Source organism: Strix uralensis, chromosome 1, assembly GCF_047716275.1.
Source record: "Strix uralensis isolate ZFMK-TIS-50842 chromosome 1, bStrUra1, whole genome shotgun sequence".
Taxonomy (NCBI): Eukaryota; Metazoa; Chordata; class Aves; order Strigiformes; family Strigidae; genus Strix; species Strix uralensis.
In genome coordinates this window covers 131,385,547-131,405,229 of record NC_133972.1, presented here as the reverse complement: position 1 = coordinate 131,405,229, position 19,683 = coordinate 131,385,547, and the positions used below count along the sequence as shown (strand labels likewise).

Sequence of the window (19,683 nt, the reverse complement as noted above, 5' to 3'; positions counted from 1 at the left end):
GTGCCAGAGGGGCATGCGGACGAGGTTGGCCACTTAACAACCTACACGCCAAAAACACGCACCCTCCCCCCCCCCCCCCAAAAAAAAAAAACCCAAACCAAAACCCAAACCCAAAACAACCCACCCCCAAAGCCAACCACGATCGGCGGGAGGAGCTGCGGGGCGGGCGGGGGGGAGCGGAGAGCGGCAGGGAGCGAGCGGAGCGCTGCCCCCCACCCGTCCCGGGCCGCGCCGGCGCCCACCCTTGTCCAGGGTCCTGAAGCCGCCTCCCGCGGCGGACGGTGGCCGGGCAGCGCGGGGAGCCCGCGCCGGTCTGCGAGCGGCGGGACAACACCATCATCCCCTTCCTCACTGAGTGTCATTGTCCTGGAAAGGGGAAGCCACCCTACTAGAGCATGAGCCGGGGATGGGAATAGAGGCTTTGCCTCCCGTCTCTCTAGCAATGATTTCTGCCCATTCTTGTTCAGGGCTCTATTCTTTCAGCAAGGCCCAGCCCTTCCTAAAACATCTTCCCATTTCTGGCCTACAGCCATTCTCTCGACAGCAAAGAGACAGAGAAGCGCTGAAGTCTGCACAGTGTGAAGAAAGCCTTTCCCACAGTGACGGCGCCGCCCTTGAAGGCCAAAGCCACTGCTGCTGCAACGGGAGAAGACAGCTGTTGCGCCGTTCGTGCCAGGGGAAGGTGCTCGTTAGAGCTGAGACCTGCGGGGAAAGCTGCCATTCCTGCACATAAGGAGAGCCTGCCGTTGCTTAGCAGCAGAGAGTTCCCCTAGGTCTGTTTGGAGAGGTGAACTAGGGTGGAAACTGGACAGTGTTCCCAGGAGAGCAGAAAAAATAGAAAGGTTGATTCTTGCCCCCCACCCCCACTTAGTGTTTCTCCTGCTCGGTGGCAAGGAGCCCTTCTGCAAATCTCTGCCCTTTTGGTCGGGGCACAAAGCACACAACTGGAATGTTAAATCCATTTCCCTGCTGAATTACAATTGTCAAGGCCCAGACATGACCGATAGGCTTGACAATTAGGATTAAATGATACTGCCTCACTCCTTGGCAGAAAAAAGGGAAGAAAGTCTCAGTAAGTGTACCAAGGTGGTTCTTCATGTGTCTTGAGACCAAGATCAAAACACCTGTTAACACCACTGGCCTTTGAATCCTGATCCTAGTCACTCTGCCAGGAAGGACAGTCATTTCTCAGAGCAATGAGTGGATGTGACTCCCCTAAGCCCTCTCTAGACTATGGTCCCAGGTGACTTTCTAAATTTTAGCAGGAATGCTTGAACAAGCTCAGGTTTAAAATGCTGGCATAGTGTAACCCCTTTGGAAGGTATGGTCTTGCTCCTTTGCATTTCTCTCAGGAGGGCCATGATCAACTAACACCTTATTAAAGATGGCTATTTTTTTCAACATTAATGATGCATAGTGATAGTGCATAGTATTGTATAGAAAGATGATACTCATGCTTCCTAGCATGAATTAATGTTAGGTTAATGGTTGGACTAGATGATCTTCAAGGTCTTTTCCAACCTAGATGATTCTGTGATTCTGTGATTCTGTGATTCTGTGAATGGTGTTAGATAAACAAAGCCACCTAAACTGAGGGTCTTCCAGTGCTTGGTGTTTGTAGACAACTCTACCTAGCTCTGCAGGCAGGTACATCTTCATCACTGCGTATGTACACAGCCACCTGAATCCTGAAACAGCCGAGCAGCTTGGAGGCCTAAAGTCCTCTCAACATTGGTAAAATAGGCATCTTCTCTACTTTCTCCCCGTATAGTGGAGGCAGGCTGAAAGCCAGCTGCATAAGACAGAACTGCATGAACAAGTGCTTGGACTTTGTTGAAACGGAGTTTAAAATTGAGGGACTTTAAGAGCTGAGAGACATGGATTGAACCCCCTCTTCTGCCTAAAAGGCATATGAGCATGCATTTCTCATGTCTGAAAGAAAATTCCCTCAGTCATCAGAGTAGCTTGCTCTGCACACGCATGTCTGTGACCTTACTCTTGGTCCCCAGTGCTGCCCTACTTTGTACAGGTTAATGCAACTTCAGTAGGACAGAGAGCAAGCAAATTATGAACATCTTGAAAATCTAGTTAGGCATGGGGATATTGGGCCTGCGTCTTGTTTCTGTTCCAAAAAAGATGTTTTGAAAAATGGAGTGTTTACATGTGAACAGTGTATTTAATAAAATTGTCCCATATAGTGGCACCTTTGTTTGTAACATACAAGGTAAATATTAAATCAGGACTAAATTTCAATATTGTTATTAGCTACTTAGTATATAAGGCATTAGGAAAAAAAAATCTTTACTAGACTCTCCTGAACATTTCACATTGTCTACATAAGGTATTGATAAAATTTTAGGAGGCAAGTCTATCCAGCAAGCAGTAGTTTTATTCTACATCAGAAAGGAATGGCTTTATCTAAGGGTGCCCTTGATATTTAATATTGTCCCTTTGCACGTTTTTTAGCCTTCAGCCTCTCTCCTTCTGCAGGCTTGTTCAGTTAATATATTTTCCTAATTTTGCCATTTGGAAATGAAGAAACCTGTTTTTAATTTTTATTTTTATTTTTATTTTTATTTTTATTTTTATTTTTATTTTTATTTTATTATTACTGAAAACTTGTATTTTTTTAATTTGTTCTCATTGAAAATGTTAAGAACAGGTTCTAAGAAAGGTAATAAAGAACATGTATCTGTATTTTAATAACACTGTATTCCAGCATTCTTGCAGTCACACTTCAGTGGGTGACATAATGCACATATTAGCTCTTTTGGGGCCTGTTTTGCTTTAAGGTGTTAGGACAGATTGCTGGGCCTCATACCTAAATTTCTGCTCCTTGCCCAAGGAGAGGTCATACATATTTGTATGGTGGCTTACGGGTACTAGTCTATTTTAGTGTTTCCTGCTCACTTCAATTGTTAAATAGAGAATTTCTAGACCATTGAATGGAGCTGATTCATAGTGAATTAGAGAGCAATTCAAACAGAAAGAAGCCATTTGTGACTATTTTCATTTACATGAAGAAAGTGCACTTGTTATAAATCACTTACTTTGAAGACTGATAGGCTTTTCTGGGAGAGAAGATATTTTCAGAATTAAAATGAGTTTCCAGGGACTTTAGTTGAACTTCAATTTCTTTATATATCAGCAGTATATATTTTTAAAAGATGCATTTTAAGTAACCATTTTTTTAAGTAAACATAATGCCAGTGATATTATGGGAAACAGCTTTGCTGAACTTTTAAATATTTGTATTCTTTCAACAGCAGTTTCTTACAGGTGTAAGTAACTTCTGTTAATGGATCTATTAGTAATTGATTTCAAATAGAAAATGTAGGTTCAGGGTTGATGAGAGGCAGAATAAACCCAGAGTCTTTGAACATGTAGAACTAACCATAGAGCTGCATGGGTCCACAAAGCATTGTCCCACATGGAGGGATGCCTGTTAGTACTTGATTTTTCATCAACATTTCATCAACATTAATAGCAATGTGTTAATTTGCCAGTAGAATTTTTTTTGTGTAAGCCCAAGTGTGAAAGTCCCACTGGGAAGTTCCTCCCAGTGCCACATCATTCATATAGTCAAAATGTAACTGTTCAGCAGCACATATGTAGAGCACAGGGTTTCTCTTAGCCTTTTGCTGGAGGATTAAGTTTCCTCAAGGTCTTATGCTAAAACCTGTGATTGCATTACGTTAGGTCTAATGCTTGAAAAGTTATAATGGTTAGACTTGGCTTAGATCTCAGTGCAGACAGAATTGTTTGCTATTGATGGCTCTGCTTAGTACTTTGCTAATTATTTCAGCACCATCACGTTATTTTCTAGGGTGATGTACTTCCTCAGGGTTGGCCAATCCCAGATGTATGTTCTGCCAAAACTCTCACCTCCAGTGTTTATATTAGTCAGACTCTACTCCAAAGTCTCAGGAAGTCTGGAAATTAGCCTCCACTGTCTCCACTCACAACACTGCTTCTTTTCCACTCCCACATATCTCATCTTTGTTACTTCTAAGGAAGAGGAAGCTTAAAGAGAAATAACCTTTGAGATGAAATTAAATATTAGAAATAAGGAGATGTTTTCCAGTAACAGGACTGAATGCCGGGTTTTAGAGGATCAGAGTCAGCTCAGTGATGACTCTGCTCGCCATTCTGGCCCTGATCCAGCTGATGCATGCAGGCACCGCAGGGTTCGTGAGCCCTCAGACAGAGTTCTGTGGCACAACTCGTGTGCTTAAAATCCTTGGTGACTCAGAGTTTCTGGCAGATTGACAGACTATCCAGGAAGCTGGCAGCTTGGGCAAAGAAGGTCTAATTAGAAATTGCAATATGACACATACAAAAAATGAACTCTTTGCTGAAGTACAACTGCATTAAGAAACTATGTCATTCATTTGCCATGTTTGGCAATTGAAGCCTCACTATATTCTGTCTGACTCTCTCACCTTATGTATGTCAATAAATAGTGAAAAATGTACAAGTACCTTTTTTAAAATCACGAGGTTAACATACATCTCTAATTCTATCCTCTTTTTTTTTTTTTTTTTTTTCTTCATGAATTTTTCTTCTTGAATTATTTGGCATCATTAAAAAACCCTACAGGTTTGGGTTGATTGAAAAAAAACCCGACATCCCATCACAACAGCATTCTGTTACTGTATGTCCCGACGACATCATAGAACCTGTACCAAAATGTTGACCAGAAAAAGATTAGCATCTGCTTAGAAAAACTGTGAGTTTTCCAGACGATGGAGGGAAGCTGCTCAGTAACTGTCATTACCAGGTTCCAGCAGGTGTCACTGTGCACCTACAAGTTGAATGGGGAACCTCAACAGTTGAGGATTAGTGCCACAGCACTACTCCTCCTTGTGCTATTAGGGGTCCTCTTCTCTGCCCATAACGGAAATTAAATGAACGGAAACTGGAGACACAAATATTTTCCTCTTTTCATGATTAGCAAAGGAAAAATATCTTCATAGTATCAATGTCACTCAAGAGGTACCTATCAAACCATGACCTGCAGGAATATTCCTGATATTTTGGGTTATTACACAGGATCCTTACCACACAGGTGCAAGTAATAAATATAGTTAAATTAAAGAAGAATCAAAAACTGACACGACTGCAGTTTTTAGGTCTAGAAAGTAGTTTCTAGTTTCATTCCAGAGCTGATTCAGAAAGGAAGATTAATGGGGCAATTTGGAACCAATGTTCCTGAACAGCTGGAGTTTTCAGAGTAGTTTACAGTGAATATGAAAGCCTGGTTGCACAACATGGCTGCACAGTAATATTTGAGCTTGACAAGATTCCTGAGGAAGCCACTGTGACTTCTGCCATTGACTTTTCATCAGATTTTGGACCTTAGAAAATCTGGAGGAATTGGGGGAATTAGGCAGCCACATCAAAAGGCTGATGGGAGAAAATATAACTCACTTACAGGATATGGTGGAGAACACGGAAAGACATCAGAGCTACATTATAATTCCTTTGAAAAAGAAGATCAAAAGAATAAAGAGCAGACAATGAGAAACCGCTAAAAAGTATGAGGTTAAAAAGAACAGTATCAGAAACAAGAATATTCTAGGCTGATAGATGCTGGTATGAAGAGCAAACTGTACTTGTCTCATTGCAGACTAGTTGGAGGTGTTGACCAGGAGTATTTCTCTAGCATCTTAAAAAGACCTTTGAATGATGATGGGAGGAAGAGGACCTGATCTGATAAGAATGATGGTGAGGAGAAGGTGTGAACATGTTTGGGAAATGGGAAAACTTCAGGTGATATCTACCCCAGTGTACTAAATTATCAATGGAACTGAACAAGTACTGATTTAGAGACGTCAGGTTATCCCTGTTATGTAGATACCCTTATGGAAGTGAGCAAAAAGGCCTGGAGCTTCCTTGCAGAGTCTCTTACTAATCTTTCTTTCAGAGATGCCTTATGCGATCATACCCATATAGGAGTGCATGCCTGGATTAGAGAGATTGCAGATAGCACAAATTACTGGCTAAATGTCATGCTTGCTTTAGGCTTAGGAGCAGACTTACAAATGGTATCAGTTCCCAGGTCTCCCTTGACACCACAGATACCGAGTTACAGGTTATAGATACAGAGGACCTCAAGAAAAAAAGCAGAAAAAGAATTTAAAAAAGCCCAGAGCTACTGAGCTTTTGGGGAAGGCACTTGATGGGTTCCTGTGAAACCATGTTTCTCCTGTCTGATGCTCAGAGTGACCGACACAACTTTCTGCAGGCTGGATCTTCTCTTCTGGCCACTCCAGGGCTGTCTGTCATGTTTCCCTGCAATTTGAAAGACACTGCATTTTGCTGTGGTTCTAGAAGTGTCCTGAGAGAGGGAGAACAGCAGTCCAGATGGGTAGAAATTTGGACAAACCTATTTTTATACCCCATCTTTATGTGTCATTGTTCAAAACAACTCATTAACAGACTACACTTGTGGCGGCTTCCCTCCATTACACTACTGTTTTGAAAGATCATGTCCTCCTCCTGGGCAGAAGAAACCTCCCTCCCAATCTCCTTTCTGCAGTTCATTTCAAACCTACCTCCTGGCCGAACAGAGAAAAGACAAAGTGGGACTGAAAGTGTCCTGTCTGCAATTGCCTATACTTTCTTTGATCTAGCACCTTTAACTTATTTCTCTTGATTATTTGGAAAGGCCGGTAAGAGACCAGTAGAGTTTGGCTTTTCTTTCTGTTTAAATTGTGCCTGCTTACAACCCAGTATGATGCTTGAGAGAGCACAGCTTTTTTATGAGTCTGAAACAATTTTATAGTCTGAGCATGCCACTGTTGGTCAGGTAAATCACTCAAGCAGATGCTATTCTTGTACTTAAATGAAGCGCATGTATTTATCTGCACAGGGTCTGTATGGACAGAATAAACAGTACAGTGAGGAAGGCTACTCTGTCATAAAAATAGTAACCATCTTTCAGAATCAAAAATTTCACTGAACATCAAGAAATGCTAGTTTGAAGAAATGTCCCTGGCATTTAAGGCTGTGACTCACTTTATCAGTCTTCTGATTTGAGAACTATCCAACTATTCCATGCCAAACCACCCAGAAGATCTGGATGTAAACTGAGAAACACCCTTTAACTCTGTTATTTAGAGCCCATATTAAATATAGATGTTCCATTTACTGACATGCAGAATTCTGGGTAATGTGGATCAGTAAATGGATCAAGAATTTGCAAATGAAAAAACAGGACAAAAGGACAGAAAGGAGCAACTCAGCCACTTCTCTGGTACAGTTTGAGCACCTGTGCAAATCTGAACACAAATTCCAAGTACCAAAAGGCAAAAGCTTATTTGGGATACTAAACTCCAGGATTGGCAAGGGATCCCTAAAAGGAGATTCCTTTCCCCAAAAACATCCCTCCCAGAAGAATGCTTGTGTTTAAACAAATCAGTTTGGTAATAAAAAGAGAAGACAACAGATTTTACAAAATCAATCACTACAATGCAAGAAAATTAATACTTTATAATCCTCCTACCTCTCATAATAAATGCCAATCATTACGCAGTTCAAGAACAACTACTTTATCTTGTCTTGGTGTAAGTCTGATCCACTGTTTTTGCTCTTAACTTGATTACTCTCAAAGGAAACGGTGAAGTCAACAGAACAGTAAAAAGTGTTTTCTTCTTTACTGAGTCCTAAAGTAAATTACACAAGATGTCACAGGAAAAATCACAGCTACTTCCTGAAATTGGGCTGTGTTCAGAAACGGAACTGAATGAATAACAAAACAAAGTTGAGTCCTTCTCCTTTTTCTATATGAATTCCTCAGGCTACAACTGACATCTCTAGACTCCTGAGAATAATTTTCACCCTTCTTGTGAGCATAATTAAGTACCTGCAATAGTGCACCAGGAAAACCGATGTGGCATTTCGTAAGATCATCAGCTGTTATTTGGATGGCACCACTGGGCAGCTCCTGGTTTGTGGCAGTCTGTTTTTACCTTTAACAGTTGATACAGTATTTTAGACTGGCTTTATTTTGAGAATAACACTAGAAGTATAATATTGAGGACAGTTAGCCTCCTGAGCTGTTTCCAGCCACATCTGGCAGTAGATTGAAGATCTGTTAAGTTAAAGATCTCAGCATTTAAGTTCCTGAAAGTTTCATTGGAATCAGCACCCAGCACTGAGGTCAAGCTGTGGGAAAGGCCAAGCCTTCTCAGACATCAAAATCAGTCAGTAAGTAGGCACAGACCTAGTGCCAGCCAGGCTTCACCAGTTCACCTGCTCACAGATCCTTGCCATTTCCCAAGGGTTACCCTTCAGCACACCTTTTGCATGTGGCTGATGAAAAATAACATTCTGCCTGCCTCAGTGTTAAGTTTTAATGCTTGTGATGAAAGATACAGTTACTTATATTGTACATAACCAAGGTGCTTTCATCCCCTGTCTGGCCCCTGGGAGAAGAGTGATGGTCTCTCCCTTGCATTTCCTGGCTTGGTGGGGCTTTGGCTTTGACCTGCTCTCAGAAGGATGCATCTAGCTGTCACCTAGCAGCGGGGAGCTGGGCTTTGAAACAAAGATATTTGTGGCAGGATATTCTGATGTCTTTTTGCATCTTTCTTTTGACTGGATGAAGCTGATTTATAAAGAGGTGCAAATAAATGGGAGTAAAAAGCTGTCCTGTTATTGCACAGAAGGGGCCAGCAAAATGTAGGACTAAGTTCTAAATGGCTTGAAAGAAACATTTATTTTCCCCTAGAATCTTTAAAATTTTTGTGGAAAGAAATTGCTGTGAAAAAGCGTGTGATTCATGACTTCTGTGTCTTTGCACCACTCATGGGAAATGCATATCGGGTAGCATGCATTGTATACAAACAGGCAAGGGGAAGGAGTAAATTACTCTTCATGTTCACTACATATACAGCAAGGAGTAATGGATTTAAACAGCAGGCAGGGATATTTAAGTGAAATATGCGTTTTTAGTGGTAGGATGGTGAAGCACTGGAGCAGGCTGCCTAGGCTGTGGAGTCTATGTTAGTGAGGTTAAAGAGCAGGCGAGGTAATCCTGTGCCAGGAAGGGCTTGAGGATGGTTGATCCTAGCAGCAAAGGTCAGATGACATTTTCAAGCTCCCACCCAGAACTGCCTTTGATGCTGAACGTCATTCTCCTGGTCTCTGGAAGGATTTGCTAATTAGAGTGGATTGGCTGATACCTGCAACCTGGGCATGACTTATTCAGGCACTTAGGGACTCCTCTGGCACTCAGAAATCCCTGAGAAATCTGAGCTGAAAAAACCGACATCATAATTCCTTTTCAATTGGACATGAGGTGTACTGGAAATAAAGCAGGGTATGATGGAAACCCTGTGCTCAGGTGATCTCTACCACATGATGGCCTCCAGGAGAAACCATAAATGAGAGCAACACCAACTGTATTACATCTTACCACTCTGGGGGTGGTAATGCATAGAAGTACTTTGCTTTAGTTTTGTATTTTACTGGAAATCATTTACTTTCATTGGTCTAGGTGTGAGAGACATATGGAGTAAAGGACAATTCCTCCTGACTCATAGACACCCAAACCAGGTATCTTTTTCAGAAGGCCTCCGTGTGCTTCTAGAGAAATGTTGCTTTTCCCCAGTATCCTTTATCTAAACTGTTGATTCTTGGTCATGGAAGGATATCCTAAATTAATATATTTGTAAATCTGAAGTTACCCATACCTCAAATTAGTTGATTTAGATTTAGGCTGAGTGGGCTATTTATTAACCAGCATGACATTTTGTTCCAGTTAAAGAAGGTCATCTTATATTAATGAAAACAGTCTCTGTAATTCAGGTCAGACTAGGATTGTTTTGCTGAAAAATTTCCAGAAGTAGTGTAAAAATAATTTATCTTTTGGTTTTCACATTTTTTACTTTCTGACAGTAATATCCTCATCAGCCCAGGATTCTGCATTTTTCCATTGCAAAGCGCCATGCTAAAAAGTAAGTTTTAGGGCTATTTCAAAGGTAAAATATGTAAATCACTAAGTTGGAAAAACACATGATTGCAAATTAGTACAAATTATCTCTGAGCACTAGAAAATTTGCACACCATTAATATGCAAGTAATTCACCTATTAATGTGTAGTACATTATTATTTTGACAACTTTTACAATAGAATGCCCTCTGATTGCTGTCTGCACAGCTATTATTGGCTTGTAGACAACGCTGAGCAATACAGCTAGCTATTCTCAGAACAGTGTTTCTAGATGCAAAAGAAAAATCTTTTATGAATTAAAAAAATATTATTATGCCATGTAATTACAGAACAGTTTAAAAGGAAAGACACTGTGAAGAGCTCTTTGTTTCACAGAATAGTTGAGATTGGAAGGGGCCTTCGCAGATCGTCTAGTCCAACCTCCTGCTCTCAGGCTTCCTAGGACTGTGCCGAGAAGGGTTTGAATATCTCTGAGGATGGAGACTTCAGAACCTCTCTGGGCAACCTGTCCCACTATTCAACCACTCACACAGTAAAAGAACAACTTTTTTCTGCCTGATAGAATAATTCCTGCATAAACCACATTCATCTTTTCTTATATTCATGTATGATGCTAAAGATTAAAAAATACTATTTTTTAAAGGAGTTATAATTAATGGTTTGAGCTGCCTGGAGCAGACTAGTATGCTATGGACATTCAGAGGAAACATGGGGAGAAGAAAACCCCAAACCAAGCATGAAAGGTCTCTGCAAGACTGCCCAGGGGTAGCAAGCAAGTGGTGAAAATGACTCCTATCCACTGATTCTAGCTAAGCCAGTGGCTTGCTGCATGTCTTTCAGGGCTAGGCCTGCTAAGGGGTGCCTCATTCACAGCACATTGTGCTCCTCCACCGCTCCCAGTAGGACCCACAGAGCTGAATTAGGCACTAGAACCATTCCCTCATCCTGTGTGGACAGAGCTGGTATCTAAACATGCCATCCAAAAAGCGCCAACACACTGCATAGGGAGCTGCCTCACGAGGACAGAGGAAACTCCCAATCCCAGGAAAAAGCATATATACTGCATCTTTCAAATGAAGTTATTGGACTGATTTGGCACTGTATGTGCATCACCCTTCATTTGGGAGCCACAGCCTCAGACACCACCCAGCTCCCACCCCCAGACCTACATGTCTGAATGTTGCTGTTAGCATATTTGATGGAGATAAAGGCTCAGATCCTTCTTCCACTCTGAATGTGCATGGGTTGATCTCCCAGAGTGGTGGCCCAGCCGCTGGAGGCGGTCTGTCAGCCTCAGCTTTCAGAAGTGCCCTCCCTCGCTTGGTCTCAGCTAACCAGATGGAGGGGAAAGAGAATGACTTTCCAACCTAGCTGCAAGGGACCTCCCTGTGGATTTTTGTCGGAGCCTCACTGAACACCCATTAAAAAGGAAAATGGAAGTATTTCTCACTGAATCTCAGCCCCTTGCATGGTAAGTGCCTTAAACACAGTAAATATTCCCTCTATACAAGGAATATTAAATTATTATACAGCAAAAAATGATTTCAACACAAGGAAAGGAAGGGACCCCTACTATTCTTCTCACAGACGTGCTGCAGTAAGTAGTTAGCTTATTCTTCTAGTGTGTGTGGTTTCAAGTCACCTCAGGGGAAGGTTTTGAACCTGGACTTCTCATAATCTGGGCAACAGCAGTAAATGCTGGGCTGTCAAATGAGAAAGCACTCCTCTATTCTGTGTCAGGACATGGAGGCCTAACTTCAGGAGCATGTCTGGGTCCATGATTCCCAAATGAAAAGAGAGGCCTATCTCTAATGTCATTTGGTGTTTCTGCTGATGGCCACCTCTCCAGAATGGTGGCTTGTTGAATCCTATCCCTATGTACTCAGATATGCTCATACATATGCAGATACCTAGTCCCCAGCTCAGACACATGGGCTCTAGGGGACACCAACCCACCTAAATGCAGCACGCAGTGATGCTGGTCACTGGAGTGACCACAACCTGTTGTGGATTGTGCTGTTTTTAGCTATGAGAGTAATTACTTAATAGTTATTAATGCTTATTTTGGATTCCAGTCCTGTAATTTTTACTTTCACCTTATTGGTTCGTTTAACTTCCCTCACCCAATACAGAAAACTGTAGGATCTTTACCTGACCAGCAGATTCATACCCTGATGAACATAAATCGTTCAAACATGAAATGTCTTTACCACAGTTACAAGTACTATAATTAACAGATCTCCCAGTTCAGATGACCAGATGAAAGGGAGGACTCTAACCCCCCAAATGACTAGTACAGTCTTTTTCACAGCATGGATGACCCGACCCTTATAAGTGCTAAAGACCTGGGTATGGAGTAACCCTGAAATACTGCCTCCTGTGCCCCAAAAGTACTTTGTGACCTCTGAAAGCAGCAATTAATAAAACAAGTTTTTCCTTGGAGGAATTCTCTTGCAAACAAGAGAAACCACTTTGAGTTTCTGCCTGACCCTTCTTGCAGTGCTGGGGTTTGACAGGCCTTAATCCTCCTAATAGGTCTGCTGATGAGACATGCACCAATATGTTGCTGGACACTGCACGTCTCAAAAGGATCAATACTTCAGAATTGATACAGTGTGTAAAAATATGCAGAAGTAGCCCTTTTTTTAACTAGTAAAAACACTTCAGGGACAAAATAAACCCTTGTTATAAAGGATACATGTCAAGAAAGCAAAATCAACCAGCACAGAAGACCACAGAGAGATAATGTTCTCCAGCTTGTTCTAGAAATGATTTTGCTTATCTTTAAAACCAACCACATATGATTTTACCTCATTATCTTAATCTATACTTATTCAGCAAAATACACACTTTTTTCCCTACCTAAAAGTATACTATATTATCAAAGTTGTCAATAAGACTAGATGCTTATAATTTGGTGATCCTAAATACTCTGTAATACTCCTATTTCTCTCCCAGAATTCTGTCTCCCTTTGAAAAGTTGCTCCTGAATAAAACAGCATCAAACGTGTCTCAAATTTTACATCTGCTGTGTAAGAATAACTATTTTGACAAAGATGAAGAATGTTAGCTGCCAAGTGATTCAACCCACAGCCATACAGTTTGCATCACCTGCCCATCTCAAACATAAGAATTAGATGAAATGTGACTTTTAAAATAGGTTTCAGCCTATTTAATTAAGCACAGCACCTGTTCAAAAGAAGAGAAAGAATGTGTTCTTGGTATAAGTTACTGCTTGGTTTGTTCCTAACACCCTGTGACACAATCACAAGCTTTAAGACACACAAATGCTACCATGACTAAGTATGAAAAACATACTTCACCAAATAAACACTCTTGATATGAAAATGTACTTAGGGAGAGATTATACTGACTGAAGAGGGTGAGTATATTTACTAATATCAAGACTTTTCCTACTCTTATAAAAGATAAAGACAATATCTGACTTCAGAGGGACTGTTAACAGTAATTAATGACTGACAGCATTCATCACCTAAAGACACTAGAATACTTTGCAAAGCAGTGCAATCATTTAGTTGTCATGTTGTCCTTTGCAAATAATATCTTTTATGATTTTTGATCCTTCTGCAGTTGTTTGTGAATGGATCTCTATTTTATCAAAGAAATCATAATTCATAGCAGTCACCAAATAATTTAGATGAGCTATGCATGGTCATGAGTGACTTTCACATTACATGCAGGTCATGGAATAACATTTGACATCTCCAAACCCAAAGGATTTCTGCAGAGCAGGGATTAGGTAGATGAAGGATAAAGGATGCCATACTTCTCCTAGGCTGCTCCTCCGGACAGCATGCTTGTGGCTATTTCAATTTCTGCCTGGTCTCCCACACAGCACTCAAATGGGTAGGACTGGCAAGCAGAAAGACAATACTGGTATAACCGGGGCATCATTGGGCCTCAGCCTACAGGTTGACGTTTAAGGAGGCTTAATACTTGCTCTCTGCCTTTCCTTGGCACACACCTCACTTAGCACTATGCTTTTCTTCATCTCTGTGCTCCATGCCTTGAGAGCAGAGGTGAAGATGACCCCAGTGAGGTCCAGATCATAAGGCAGTATCACAGCAAGGTGGAAGTCAACTCCTCAGATCAGGTCCCACAATCATCAGGCAACCCCTCACTAACAAGGGATAGCCAAGATCAAGCCAGGAAGTCAGCCCAGGGTGGGGGTTAAGGTTTCAGTCAGGTGGGTCCATCACCAAATGGGGCATGGCTGTCACTCAGATGGAGACCAGCACTCCTTCAGCACAAGTCAAGCAGGTAGGGAAGAGGCCCTCGGGGCTGAGCTTAAATATTGCTGCTGGATCCATGGGTGAGGGTGGAGGCCCCAGGTGAGGCTGGTGAGGGCCCATTAACACTTACTAGTGCCCTCAGAGCCCTGACACTGCTGTCCCATCTGCACTTGCCCAGTCACCTATTGTCTGTAGGCATATTATTCATGTAAACCCAACCAAATCTGGAGCCTATATACTTAGAAATCATAATTATGTTATAGAAGTGAAGTAGGTCCTGTGCAGATGTAACCTGGACATGAACTGAAATGTGGCTGCTCTGAGGAGAATGTTCTCATCCTCTACTGAGGAAGTGATGGCAATGAGTTCTGTGTAAGAGGACTTTGGCCAAATTTTATCATTAGGAAAAAACTGTGATATATTTGCAACTTCTCACTATCTCCCTGTGCAGTGTGATGTTTCTGGGGTGTTTATTTTGTTAACTTGCAAAAAGGTCATTGGGAGCACACAAGAATGTCTGTGTTAACTCTGGGTTAAGTAAGCCCTTGCATCTTGGTGCTGAGACTGGTAAAAAGCAGTTTATTCACTTTTGCTTTTTAACACTTTTATAAATCAAGATGCAAACATGTCAGAGGGAAAGGCTTTTTAAGCAATGCAAATGGAGATTAGAAATAAACAACTCACTAAGTTAATTTAAATATCATGAAGAGAATTTAAAAGGCCTTTAAACTGCCTACCACTTTTCGAAAACATTTCTCTTGTAATTCAGTGTTTCTTTGAAAGCATGTTCAAGAATAAATAAACTTAATTCAAGTGTTCTGTTAAAAGATTTGGGGTTGTGGGTTTTTTTTGAAATCCCAATTTATTTAATATTTCATTTTTTTTTACTATTTGTCATGTTCAGTTAGATGTCAGCTTGCTCTCAGAAGCAGTCACTGCTCACATTCAGAAGCATCGAAAAGCATCAAAAGCTCACCTAAGGTGGAAGGGAACATGGGAATTAATGAGAACTGGGGAATCAGTCTGATCAAAGACCCTGTCAGTTACACAAATTATGGGTCTAAGAACACAGTATATCTATAGAGACCAGTGTCACATATAGAAACATTTTACTGGAAAGAATCTGAACTTTCTGCAGGCTTCAATGCCACCAGAAAAAAAAAAAAGAAAGAAAGTTTTAATGTGATCTTGTCTATTCTGGGAGTGTAAGTGACAAGCTGGTCTTGAACCTTACAAACTTCAAGTTGATCTCCTAAGTACTAGGGAATCATGTAAACCCTCTGTGCCTTGGTTCCCTATCAGTAAAAAAGAAAGTTATTTCTTTCCTGTGTGAAGTAAAGCTTGCAGTTTATTCTAATGCCTCAGCCTAAGGGCTGTACCCATTTCTAGATGGGTAAGTTTTCTAACCTCCTATTACTAACACAGTCCTTGTAGACTCATTAACTACTAGTAACATTGCTTACGTTACATATGGAAAGAATCATTTGCTGATATGGTTTATGAAGTTCTGAAGACATGTTCCCCCAGAGCATGTAGCCTCATACAAGAGTTTCCACATGACAGCAATTTCACCTCAGCTGAGCTCATGAAGTGGTTACAGAGCATCTCCCAGGCTGTCCCTGCTACCAGAGATGAGAGCCACACCAGCAGAGCTGCAGCATTTAGAAACATAAGCACAGAACAAAGTAAATGGGACAGATAGCCAGCGGAAGAAGGGAAGTTGGCAGCACTGGTGTTAAGGAACTGTGAAGAATAAGTGGTCCCAAACCTTGCAGTGACATTTAGGTCCCTCTGTAGATAAATCCCTTTGCAGAGCAGAGAAATAATCAGCTGTCCTCTGTGAAGTCCCTGACTCAGTCCTGTGCACCATGTTCTCAGAGAGTTGACAACAAACTAGTTTCAGGTGAGAGCCACAAAAGCGATCACCAAGCTGCAAAGAACTGTTCACCTGGGATGAATAAAAGGATGGCTAAATGAGAAATGACTGGGGACATGAGCTGTGAAGAACTCAGTATATGGGTTTCAGAAGCTATGACTATCAAGGATTAAATTCAGGAACCACTGTGCCTGTCACAAAACCCCCTCTGCCTTCAAGAGAGTCAAGAAGTCCCCAGGCTCTTGTGCCAAATGGACGGATAATGAGACAGAATGACATGAAATTCTGAAAGGAGTGTACTTGGTTCATTATCAGAAAGAGTTTCCTGATAGTAGTAAAGCAGGCTGAGTATTTCCTCTCAGCAAAAGCAGTGAAAGTAATTTAGGATTTCTGAAAAGTGTATTCCTGTAATTCAAGTGAAATGGCCTCCTGGAAATGGATGTGTGTTGGCTAAGGAGATGGGTTGGAGAAGCCAAGTCTTGCTTTAAAACTTGAACATCTGTAGGACAGATGTGGAATGGCTTCTTCCCATGTCTTGCCTTTCACCAACCCTGCCAACAACCTCAACTAGCTGCCTTAGTCCCTCTCCACTCTGGTGCTAAGTCTGAAAAAAACCCAAATTTTGCGGTTCCAAGAGTGTGTGACTTTGCTATTACATTCTCTTCCCTACCATGCACCACGGTGCACCACTTCTGCACCAAAGTTTTAACAAGATATGGTTTCTTGCACCTGTTTGTCTTGCTCTGTTGAGCTGCACAGGAGTGTGCTGCTCACCATAAATAACATTGGTTCACCCCTCAGGCAGCCTTCAGGCTTTTGACAGAATCTAAAGGATACATGACTGTTGTTTTTAATTAAGGAAAATGGTTCAGCTCTACAGGTTCACTAAAGAGCATTTACTGTAACACCCTAACAGATTTTAGTATTATGCTGTGTTTGACATCTTTGGGATATCTTTTGTTAACTACCAATAAAAATTGCCTGAGGTAGCACCAGTAAAAAATGCAGACCTCTTCAGTGTCTAAACATGATGAAGCAACATATTTTCCCTCACCCTTTTAACCACAGATTAGCTCCACAAAGTATGAATCATTTTTATGAGTTAGATGGATGTGTTTAGTATGCTGTTTGAAAGCAGACACTTAACAGGAAGGCGGATCACCACCTCCTTTGTCACTGTGGTTGCAACATGCCGAGGAACAGAGGGCAGAGGATGAGGCTGAGGAATAAAGGAAAACTACAGGAATACTGAGGTCTTAGTGACAAATAGTCTATGTCTGTCATATATGACATTAACACTTTATTGCTGCTTCTTTCCAGATACCATTTTCCCACTCCTTCAGGACATTTGGATAACCCTGGATTTTGTCTTACCTCAAAAATCCACTCTGCTGCTTTAATATCCTCTTCATCTTCACTTTGGAGGGTCTCCTCTGCTTGACAGTTGTCTGCATGGTATCTGTGAGTCCTGAAGTAGAGCAAAACTTGCCTCCACATCGAGAAATAAAAAAGCTATTCCCGAATCCAATTTTACGATGACCTTTCTTGGAAAAGCACCATTTTTATTTAACGATGAAACAAAACCAAATCCCAGACATTGGGCTGAATAACAACAACATAGAGACGGCTCATCCTTACACCGATGGGCAAAAGTCAGGGCCTCTTGCAACTTGCCAGTTCTTCCTGCAGCCTCCACAGTTCTGGAGACAAACAGGATTATCTGCCCTCAGATATCTGTGGTGCCTCATCCCCTCAGCATCGTGCCAGCTTAGAGATTAGATTTATGACTTCGTAGGTTTTCGTAAGTTGAAAAGGAGTAAAACGAGCATATGGCAGTTGAATACATGTCAGAGAAACACGCTGTAACAATCATGAAACACATTTTATCACCTCAGAGTGAATGTATTTGATTTACACCTTGGAGGAAGAAGCAACTCAGCACATAGTTATACTCTGCAGGCTGCACCAAATGGAGATGTCTGTCTTAGGTCAGTGGCACCTGTCAATCACATTTTTTCTCTGTGACTGAACAGATGGTCTACTGGTAATCCTTCCAGCCCTAATGAAAACACCACACGAGCAGCAGCCACGTCTGCAGATAGAGACAAACTAAATATAAAGACTAAGGCTCCAGGTAGGTTATTAATAGACTATTTCTCTTAGCTTTATAGAGGGCTGCCAGGCTTTTGCCTTCTGTTTGTCAACATCCAGTTGGCATTTATTTTTTGTGCTTTTTGAAATACAGATGGGAGAGACACAGAAAAATTAGGAGGAATATTAAATTATTGTGAAACTGTCATTCAAATGATGTAAACATTGCTTATAGTTCTGGTCATTAGCATTGCTGTTGTAATAAGAGCTAAGTGAATAATAATATTCCTTCTGTGGGAAAGCATTTGGGAGCCTTTTAAAACATATCCTGGAGACAGCAGAAAGTCAAACTCATACATATGTTAGTGTGCACTGAAAAGAATCAATCTGTTAATTTATTCATCATTTCAAAATACTTCCAGTTTTAATATTTTTATATTTTAAGTTAGTATTTTTATTAGCTAGCTGAAACTTCCAAATGAGAAGTTACTATAAATGAGGAGCCAAGAGAGCTTCCATTTTAAAAGTGTCTGATGGGATATTCTATCTATTTTGAAAGTTGACAACATCTTTTTCCAAGTTGAAAGGTATGCCTAAACCAATATTTTTTTCTGCCAAGAGTCAAAAATTTTGACAATTCAGCACTGTAGATACAAGGCAGATATAATACCACCAGCCCCCATAGCATCTCCTGTGAGAAGAGGTGCTTTGGTCACATCTCTGTCTTTTTTCAGAGAAAACCAGTAAGTGCTGAGAATAAAAACAAGGAACAATGAGAGAACATTTTTTCCAGCATTTGGCTTGACAAGCTGAATTGCACTAGAAGTCATCGTATAGTAAGAAAGATGTCGAATAAGCTCTGGTAATAAGTCTGACTTTGGCAGAGTTACTGCTGAGGTTTAGGCAATGGCCTTCTTTACTGTCCTCTAGCCAGGCTTACTGTCAGCATCATGGGGTAGTTCAGCATTTCCTTTTTCCCCCAAGAAGCTACTGCTCTGACCTAGTTTTTTCTTGTGAGAGAGGATGAAGTTAGAGGATCTATTGCTTTTTTTTTTTTTTTTTTTTTTAATTTTAACCCAGAGGTGGGCTTTATTTCACCTGGTACTGCAGCAATTTCCCAGAGAAGAGTGCTCCTTCCACATGCTCAGGTGCAGACCCCCTTGTCCAGACAAGAGCTGTTGGCACAAAGCAGCAGAGACTGACGGTGAGAGGAGAGATGCTGTAGGCTGCAAAGAGGGACTGGAGACACTGAGACCCTCCAGCTTTCAATACAGAAATGCGTGCTCATGAGACAGAGACACTTGTCCCTACTCCCTAAAATAATGTACTCTACTATTTTAACCCCAGCTGCATTTATTTCTCAAAGCTATAAATAGTAAGTTTTGCACTGACCTTTCTGTTCCTGTTTCTGCACAGTACTTCACTTCCAATTTTCTGACAATATAGCATTATTCTATTCCAGGGAAAAAAATTGAAGATGTATTTATCACAATAAAATGTTGGTT

The 19,683-nt window shown here is 41.2% G+C and overlaps 1 protein-coding gene across 1 annotated transcript in view; it reads right to left on the bottom strand.

Annotated features, from left to right (window-relative positions):
• The window catches only part of RGS20 (regulator of G protein signaling 20), a 41,171-nt gene extending 23,410 nt beyond the window's left edge, over positions 1-17,761 (bottom strand). Inside the window, exon 1 of the mRNA XM_074881323.1 lies at positions 17,462-17,761. Coding sequence (XP_074737424.1) covers positions 17,462-17,584 — 123 coding nt within the window. The 5' untranslated portion in view covers positions 17,585-17,761. The remainder of the gene's footprint in view (positions 1-17,461) is intronic.
• Positions 17,762-19,683: the final 1,922 nt, after the last annotated feature.